The sequence below is a fragment of the Epinephelus lanceolatus genome, chromosome 16 (genome assembly GCF_041903045.1).
Source record: "Epinephelus lanceolatus isolate andai-2023 chromosome 16, ASM4190304v1, whole genome shotgun sequence".
Classification (NCBI taxonomy): Eukaryota; Metazoa; Chordata; class Actinopteri; order Perciformes; family Serranidae; genus Epinephelus; species Epinephelus lanceolatus.
The window spans coordinates 11,291,451-11,301,670 of NC_135749.1; the positions used below are offsets into that span (position 1 = coordinate 11,291,451).

Consider the following 10,220-nt stretch of genomic DNA (forward strand, 5'->3'; position numbering starts at 1 on the left):
AGTCACTTAACTGTGTCGTTATGCAATAGACACCGGCTTAACTGAGAGTATAATGGAGGTTTGGCTTCACAATAGGCCTTCTTAAGGGATTTATTTTAATCTCATCAAGTTTTATAAGTTCTATACTATTCCTATATTCATAAAACATAAATAAAATGCACAATGCAGTAGTATGGGAACTGTATTAATGCTTAATTATTGTTTTATTTCAATGCATTTATTTTTATTTTGACTTTTTGTAGCAAAATATATCGTGTCCTTTCCCATTTTGTATCTTTACAGTCAGACATGAACCCTCAACTTTAATTCAGAATCAGAATCAGCTTTATATCAATGTAATGAATGTACACATACAAGTATTTTGAAGTTCTTTAAATATTTGTCATGATCCTAAGTTTGTTTATATTCTGTTACCCTATGGATTTTGCTTTGGAGTTTTCTGTCTGTGCTCCTTGTTTCATATTATTCATTCATGTGTTTTATTTTGTAGATTCTCTCCTCATGTGCCGTGTCTGGTTTTACATCCTGTCATTGTGTGTTTTCCCGGCTGTTTTCTGTCACACAAGTCTCATTAGTCCAGCTGTTCCCAGAGTCTTCCTTTCACACCTGTTCTGTGTTAGTCTTGTCTGCTCCACCCTAGTTGTAAGCCAATCTCCATTTCCCTCCTCTTGCCCATGTCGTCCTACCCCAGCTGTGTCTCGCTCTTGTGAGTAGTTTTCTGTGTATATACCTGTGTGTTTCCTTTTGTTCTTTGTCAGTTCATCTGGGTTCATCATGTGTCATTCCTGTTCTCACCCTTGTGTTCCTGGTGTCATTCCCTGCTCCGTTCCCTCCCTGGTGTTCTGTTTGGATGGTGGATTTGAGTTCATTGTATTTTCCCAGTTGGTTTTCAGTTTAGTTTTGCCTCTGCTTTCATGGACTCTTAGTTAGGCCTACCTGCTTGTACCTGCATTTGGGTTCTCCTTGAACTGAGGTGACAATATTAACTGATAACTGGATTTGATTTTGCATTTTACTTCAAAGTATTTTAAGTGTTTTACTTGGCAACTTATTTTCTTAAAAGAAATATAGCAAAGATACATATCATGCACTTAAAGTAACACTTGAGGTAGTCAACTGAATATATCCTTGGTAATCTACCAAAAAATGTCCCAAATTAATCGACTTCACTCAAAACGGAAGTCAAATTTCCATACGTGTGTTCACATACTTCGAAACATTAAAGCTGATTCTGATTGCTGATTGTTTCACGTATGATAACCCTGAAAAGGTTTTTCGAAAAGAACAAAGGACACTTACTCGGAAATATTTTGACAGTGAAATAACTTTGTAGATATCAACAATAAATACAAAAAAATAAAATATATCATCTGGAGTCTTCATTTACAAAAAAAAAAATCCAAATTTGTGGGTATAAAAACATTTGTGTATTTTTTTTTCAATGGTATGTTCATACATGCGTCATACCTTCATTAAGCAATTCACAAAATATCAACAGGAGTAACTCTTGAACAGTAAAGAGCATTTTCTTCATCTTGCATGTCTGAGAGTAAAAAACCTTCAAGTGATTTCTTCCAATTACTGCGTCAACCCGACAGGAAGTGCTCTGTGTTTGTTGTGTTTTGTTTTATCTATTAGAGGGCAGTGTGTGTGTTCAGGGAGAGGGCCCGCTCTCTGAACTGTACAGTATTTACATCACTTGGGGTCTTTCAACATTTTATACTTCTATTTACAAAGTACTTGGTATAACAGCTTAAACATACTGTGTACTTCTGTCCAAAAAATACAATTACAAACACAGACATGCACACATTCACACACTCACACACACACACACACACAAACCAATTCCAAAAAATATTCTAAACCCTTTTACTTCCTCTGTAATCCTCCCTTTTGAGGGATTAATTTGCATGCATAAGGTGTGCGTTCCTGCAGACATGATAATATTTACAAAACGCTGCCTCAGAAATCCCTGAATTTGATGGATATCTCTTTGGTGTTGAGCAGCAGTTCTCTACAGAGTCTGATGAATGCATTTGCCTGCAATAGCCCCTTCAGTACTTTGCTCAGTTTTTTTTCAACATGGCCGCCGCCCAATTGTTCATCATTTTTTCTGAGATGGCCCCTCCTCTTCCTTGATGTTACTGAGATTCTGGATAGAGACTGTAGGATCCACTCTGACTGACGTTTGGGACCTGAACTCCGACCTGGGCGCTGCCAACGGCGTCATCTCGTGATTCTCTGCGAACAACCTCCTCTCCGCCTCGGTTTTCCTCTTGATGAGTTTCTGGATGCGTTTGCAGATGAGGTAAATCATCTCGCAGATACACATGAGGATGCAGAAACCAGAGGAGACCACCATGAAGAGGGTGAAGATCTTCTTCTCGGTGGGACGGGATATGTAGCAGTCCACCGTGTTGGGGCACGGCGCCAGGGAGCACTTGGACAGGCGGGGCATGTCGTAGCCTTCATAGACGTGGTACAGGATGTAGAGGAAGCCAGCGTCGAAGCCAGCCTTGAAAATCAGACTCACCTATTGGAAAATAAATGAGGGTTAAACTGGGAGAAACATTTTTCAGGAAGTTAAAATAAATGAAGCAAAAGTCAATTTTCCTGTCCATCCATCAAACAAGATCTATGCAATTTTTCAGTCGCCAGTCTGAGATAATAAATGAAGGAAGATAATTGACCTAATGCAGGATCTATAATAAAAAAGATAAAGATTCTCATACAGCTTCTGTCTCATTTGAAGTGATGGTGAAACTTGTTTGTGATTGGGCCAAGAGGTGCAAGATAAGCTGTCAGAGCTGGGTTTTTTTTCTTGCGATCAGGACAAAACAAATCAAACATAATTACACAAATGTCTTCTCCTGCCTTTTGTGCATAGCCACTCGTCCATGGCAATTATTTTTGACATTTTCTAACTATGACTAATTCGGTCTGGTTGAGGCCAAAGCACAGCTGTGTCTGCTTTTCGCATGTGACGTCTGCAGCGAGGCCAGAAATAAACTTTCATCCTCTGTTCTTACCAGGTATGTCCACCACAGACCCCCACGTTTCTTCCCAGGGTTGGCATACAGATGGGCGCCCTTGTGCGAGGCGGTGTACTGCATGTCCTTCTTCTCACGATACTTGACGTGCCCCACCACCATTAGCGACGGGCAGGTGACAAAGATGAGCTGCAGGGCCCACAGACGGATGTGGGAGATGGGGAAGATGTAGTCGTAGCACACGTTGTTGCACCCTGGCTGGGCTGTGTTGCAGACAAAGTCTTTGCTCTCGTCGCCCCACACTCGCTGGGCTGCCACCACGAACACCATCACCCGGAAGACGAAGACCATGGAAAGCCAGACGCGGCCGAACACAGTGGAGTACTTGTTGACCCCACTGAGGAGGGCCTCCAACGCAGACCAGTTCATGACTGCTGCCTTAGAGGTGGAGGAGGGGACGGAGGAGGCTGAGGGGGATGAAGGAGCTCCTCAGGAGACCAGGTGGGATGAGATGAACCTGAGAAGTGAAAGAAAGACAAAGCAGATTAGAAAAGGGATAATGGTTCAAGAACTTATTGAAAAACTCTCTTTACATTTATTAGATAAAGAGCAGTGCACATTCTTCTTTTTATATCTATTTCATTTTATGAAGTAAGGAGTGCAACAAAGTTTAAGTGATTTAATAATGAACCTCCCTTAAGTTGGACGACTTGAGAGAGACAGCTTTACAAAGACGTGTCACAATCGGTGCTGCAGCTAAGATATCCTAAAATTTAGTCCCTCAAATTGTGTGAAATTCCGGATCAATCAGATGGTGTCGTTTTTTTTACACCCTTCCTGCCTGACAAAGGCCCACATCTTTCGAACTCTACACTGCCAGTTTATAATCCAGACATTCTGATTTAAATCTGCTGTTGTCACGTCCAAGCTGACAACCTTGATGACACCACTGTGACATCATCAGGGTAGCTTCCTCTGATTCAACAAAGCTCCTCCACAGCCCCAAGAGATATTATATTAGCCCCTTTTACACTGCCAGATTTTCCACGAATGTTGAGCTGTTTTGCCGGCAAGCTGCGAACGTTTAGACACACAGAGCCGGATTGGCAAGTTGATCCGAGGTGCCCAATTTTCCGCCTTGTAGGGTAGACATATTGGTGGAACCCTTTTAGTTTAAAAAGACCGAGGCGGCCTTCCGCAACAGGAGGGGCTGTTGAAGACTTGTGGGAGGAGCTGTTGATGACGCCGCACGTGCGAGCCACTGGCGGTGGATAAACAGGAAACAGCTGATAGCAGGAATGAGCAGCTAGTAGCAAGAGGGAAACACAAACCTGACAGACACTGTAAAGATGAACAACTGGGGAGACAAGGAATTGCGCGCCCTCCTTGTCCTAGCAAACAAAGAGGCCATTAACCGTCAGATGACGGGGACGGTGAAGAACGGGCCAACTTACGAGAGAATTGCCGAAGGACTGACCAGCCGCGGCTTCCCTCCCACGTCACTGTTTACGTCACGCGCTGAGCTACACGTTTTTTTACTTGCTCACGTCCCCCATTGCCCTGAAAAAGGCACATTCTGTATAAACAAAAGTAGGTAGGCGGCATTTTGCTGCACTCCCCGAATTTGTTTTTATACTGCCAATGCTGAAAAAAGACTGATTGGGCTTTCCTGCAAATTTGCACAACTCCTATCTAAAAAGGGTTAGTGTTTTCACAGACTGAATGGTACATGCATGTAAACTGAGCCTGACATATAAAATAGGGGCTCTTTGATGTTTTAGACATTTTTAGCTGTCTCATCAACAATGCTATCACTAACGCAGGGTAATCCAACCTGTTCTCATTCCCAGAGCATCAAATACTGATGCTTTATCATATCAACACCAAAGGAAGCCGTCAGTGTCTTAATGAAATTCACCAGACATACTTATGTCACATTATGTTACGTAACAATCTTATTCAAGCCAAAACATGATCTTTTTCCTGAACCTAACCACGTGTTATGGCTTATTTATGCTCAACGTTAGCTACATACAGATACGGACAAAGCCCTCAGTCCGTACTCTGCTGTTTTTTGTCTGTATTTGCACACGTCTCCCAAAAGCTCACGTATACGGACAAAACGGAGCAGTACCACTGGAGATCATGGGGGCAGCGTAGCGAAGTTCAAGCGAGATACGAATGTAGGACATCACAAAGACATTCAGAAAATGGCAGAACATCCACCTGTTGCAATGAAATTACTGGCCTCACAGACCACCACTGTCTGCAATGCTGCTTCCGTTAAAAAGTACATTATTACAGCCTCCACCATTGTCACCTTGTTTGTTGTATCTATGCCAACATACTAATGCTTTTACAGCTGTGCATCATACAGATGTGTAAAGGGTAACTGTGTGTCTATATGAGATGCCAGTGTCTGTGACAAAGTGACAATGTTTGACGACGTGGGAAAGAGGCAATTCTGGTTGATTTCAAATTATATAAAGGACACAACTAATGACAAAATACAAAAGTGTTTTAATAAAATTATCGAATAAATTTTCCATTTTCAGATCAATTCAACTTTCATATTGTTTTTTTATTTATATGAGTAATACTGTATTATAGCAATACTGCAAAAAGATATTACCACTTTCCTATTGTGTCACTCCCCCGCACTTAGAAGCTGAAGAAACAATGACAAACAAAAAAGCAATTTTGAAATGATGATCAGTTGGGAGGCGACAAAACAACCACACATCATTTTCACAAACACACTCCCGGTCATAGCTGATCCGTCTTTACACAGAGCTGCCTTTTTTACAACCGCCTCCTTATACATTAATGAGTGAGTCATCATCGGAGCCTCCCTTTGCTGAAAAGACAAACCAACACTCTCAACTCTATTAGTCAGCTATTTGAACAGTGTGGCTGATCAGGCCGCCACAGCCATCTGTGTAATCCCAAGTGCCTATTGCAGTCTTGCTTCTTCAAAGCACTGTTAGGGGATAGCATTTCATTTGTGATTGTTAAGCATGCCTTGATGGTACTGCGGGACCTGTGCTCTGTGACAGAAAGGGGATTTTAGTTAAAATAACACCATGCGGATTTAATGGTGCGATCGTGTGCAGACTTTAAAGATGGAGCTGTTATGGATGACCTGCATAGTTAGCTGGGTTTCTGTGTTTCTCTGTGTGTGGGTGTGCTTCCAGATTTCTTTGGCTCGATGTGTTTCCTCTTCCCATTTGTCTCTCTGAGGTTTGGTGGTGTGTAAATGAAGTGTTTGCACGTAGGTGTGTGCATGCATGTGCAGAATGAGTGCTTAAAAAGAGTCATTGTCGAGTGAGGGGTGGAAACATCTTTCAAATCCATATTTGATTTTGTTACGTAAGTGTAAACACAAGGAGGGTCGAAGATTTCTCTTCAGCAACAGAAAAAAAGTGTTCCTCTTATGCATTTACATCTCATTCTGATGAATGCTCACGGCCTGACAGGGAACAAGCTGGATAACAGCCCCGCTGTCCACTGTTCCATTTCAATTCTGTCTCGTCTAATCCAGAGTATTTGAATTCAGAAACACTTCCCTCCTGCTTTTCCGACATCACTGTAGACATATTGAGCTGTCAAATTAGTTGCTATTTTCTCTCTCATCCAGCATTCCTGACTATTAAATTACACGGCATAAAAAGACTCGCTGAATGCCTTCAGAATCACAACATGGGCTACTGAAAGCCAGACGCTTTCAATCACCGCTGATGTTACCTGCACTTTACCTCTCCTTCTAAGTGGATAACACAACCAGTGGTATTAATCATCTGTCGCTTTCGCACTAACATATAGAACATTTATCAGGGAGATTTCTCCCTCAATTTCATACAAAAAGCACACTCACACATTCACAGACTTTGAGGTGACATTCACGCCGGATAGGGAAAATAAAAACAACCTCAGAGACAACAGTATATCTTGTCTCGGGGAGATGGCAAAGCTGGACCACAATTTGTTTTCCTATTTGCTCTAGATTGCAATGTCGCCTTCCCCGCCAACAGCAGGCGGCCTCGTCTATCTCTTTGCCGTGTGTTTGTCTTTCTCTTTGTTTTGACAGACGAGACGTAGTATTATGCTTTCTCAACTGAGAATCCTCAGGTTATGTGAAGCATTTGATTCTAAAATATTCATACTCAGTGCAATGCAAATACAGCTCCAGTGTGGGATCCTGGATTTATATAAGAGTCTAACACAATGTGCAAGAGTTTTGATTCTAAGTGACCATACACATTTTCAGCATCACACAAACAGGTGCAGTATTATGGGCAGGGATAGTTAGAAAATACCCCTTTACACTTGTTTAAATTCCCTTGATCCTCAGGGCAGAGCTCCATTATGTCTACAGCTTTATCTAGCTCCCTGTGTACATAACTGCCTCATCTGACGCAGCGTAGATCCTTGACTGCGACTTGCTCTACAGGTTGAGCTAGTTGCAAATACTTTTCTATCCACCAAGTCTACATTGTCTGTATGAGTCAGCGCTCCTGGCTAATAAGGTGGGGTTCAAGTTCTCCTGTGAGCCCCCCCCCCCCTTCCTTTTCTTCTCCCCAGCTCTGCTTTTCTGTCTTTCCCTGTCATTCGCACATCTCGCCTTTCTCACCCTCAACCTGACTTTATTCCATTTTTTTCAAGGTAACACATACCAACCGCAGGAGTAAAGCACAAGCAATCCATGTATAGTTTTATTCGCACTGCTTCCAGTTATCTGTCTTTACAAATCTCACTCTTTTGTATGCACCGGGGCTGAACTCTTTCCTTGACATACAAGATCTTCCCTCGCTGCGTGATGGAAAAGAAACAGAATGAACAATGTTCTTGCCCTTTTAGTGTCCCTTTTTCTTACACTATCTTTTGACCTCTTGAATCCTTTCTAGTATTCATCTGTTATGAAACTGAAATGTATCTACATTACATGTATTTTCTTGATTTAACACTCCCTACACATATAGATAAAGTCTCTTACCTTAGACACAGAGAAGCAGTGTAATAGACAAGTTTTCCTGTCCCCAGCTGGCCTCGTGTGGATGCTAACTGACAGTCTCACCTGGATATTTTTGAGGGGGTTGGCTTTGAGGTGTGGACCAGCTGGAAGAGTCGGGAATGGGAGGGACGGGTGGAGCATCGCATACTGACACATACTCTCACACACTGGCAGTTTCAATCTTGGCTTGTTTTGCATGAGCAGACCTGCCTCGGGATGTTTTTGAAGGAAGACAGAGAAGTGACAGAGGTAACGTCAGAGAAAGGAAACTGTACTAGTCAGTTGGACAAAGGAATGGAAAATGATGATAATGAGTTAGACCAAAAGGAAAGGTAAGCAACAGGCAGGTGGTAACCAGACAGATGGAAGACTTGTATAGTGTTGTATATGATATGAAACTGATGCACATCAGTTTGTGAGAATGCTTAGGTTTAAGGTATTTAAAGGAACAGTTCACCCCAAAATTAAAAGTGCATAATTTTTCCTATTACCCGTAGTACTGTTTTTGTTTGAGTTGCTAAGTGGTGGCGATACTGGCCATACAGAAAAATAAAAACATTAAAAAAATATATATTAAAATATATATATATATATATATATACATTTGAAAAACTCAACAGAAGCATCTCTTTCCAGAAATTACGACCTGGTTACTCACGATAATCCATGGACCTTGCTGTGAGCAGTTTCATGTAGGAACTATTTTCTGTCTATAGAACTACACCTGTTAAACGCACCAACACACCAAAAAGCATGTACATCTACACATGGATGAGAGGCTCATGCTCATGACAAATTAAGATGTAAACATTAATGGCATCCTTCAAGTTTGAGCTGTTAAAATATGAAGCCAGTGGAGATGTGCCAAAAACTGCAGTTCCTCTAATGGCCACTTGAGACTGGCTCCAACTGTGGGTCAATTCATATAAACTCCCACGGTGAAAATGTCCAACTTGAGTGCAGAAATAAAAACGTTTACAACCTGGTTTTGGTCTAACTTCAACATTCATGGCTATACGGGAGCTAACTTTAAGATAACTAACCTGTTCACATTTTATAAGGCTTAAAGTTACGCATACGCTTGAGGTTACAACTTTCTGCGATGCAACACAGCCACAGTCTATGAGTCATATCCACCCCTTGTTCCTCCGCAGCTCCACCCTCTCCTTCAAATATGGTCACTTCTGGCTCCAAAGATCCAACATGGCAACAGCGGAAATGCCAAACTCAAGGCTTCAAAACAGGTGTCCACAAAACAGTGGGTCACGTCTCAGTAGCTAGGTCCATTTTTTATACAGTCTGTGATCGGTACAAAGAAAAGTCTGCAGATTATCTGAGTAACACATGATTTCTGGAAAGAGATATTGCTGTTGAGTTTTTCCAACATTTTTTTTTGGTGCTTTGACCATCACAAGCCGAGTGCCAACTAGTTCTAGACTAATAAATAGCACTACAGGTAAGAGGAAAAAATATCCTATGTTTTTTTGATCAGGGGTGAACTGTTCCCTTAACCTTTAGATCCCACTTAGTGTCATCAACTTGCATTTCCTGCCATACTACTGTGCACTGTGATGATTTTAAGTGCACAAAAAGACAAAAAAAATGTCAAGTCTTCCTTCTGAGCCTGCTCAAAATGTAAGTCTGATAAATATCTAAACAGTAGTTTGGAATAGAAAGTAAAAGAAAACACAGGGGAAATTACAGTATGCCATTTTTAAAAGAAAACCTGTAATGGGCCTGCTGATGTCAGCAAACATATCAAACAAAAACACACCCAAAACCCCCCATTGAGATCATATTTATATCCCGCCGTCTTGTATCACATTTATGTCTTCCAAGCCCTGTAATCAAAATTAACACATGGCAGCTAATCCCTGCAGGAAACAGATATTAGATGTGTCTTCACTGCAAACAATCCCATGCATTCCTCAGGAGGGAGTGGCTTTCAGCCCTGTTTGTGTTTTTTTTTATTGTTTGTTTGTTGGATTTCCAGGTAGTAGACTGACACACCCACTTGTTGGCTGTGTATGCCATGAATGCAGACGAAGTAAGAGATAGCAAACAGGTAAACAAAGGTTCATGTGTGCACTTTTAGAACACATACATGTGGTAAATGACAGTTTCGACAGTGTTGTTACCATGTTTGTAAGACAGAGAGAGAGGAGAGAGGGGAGAGACGAAGGGAAAGAAAAACAGACCTCAGGCTAATTACTAAG

General features: G+C 41.6%; 1 protein-coding gene across 1 annotated transcript; it reads right to left on the bottom strand.

The window, feature by feature from the left end:
* Positions 1–1,306: 1,306 nt before the first annotated feature.
* On the bottom strand, positions 1,307–8,132 carry gjb9b (gap junction protein beta 9b). Its single transcript, XM_033636603.2, has 3 exons — positions 7,987–8,132; positions 3,033–3,510; positions 1,307–2,536 (listed from the first exon to the last, which is right to left on the bottom strand). Exons 2-3 carry the CDS (start codon positions 3,420–3,422, stop codon positions 2,108–2,110), a joined length of 819 nt encoding a protein of 272 aa, XP_033492494.2. The 5' UTR covers positions 3,423–3,510; positions 7,987–8,132; the 3' UTR covers positions 1,307–2,107.
* Between the last annotated feature and the right edge of the window lie 2,088 nt (positions 8,133–10,220).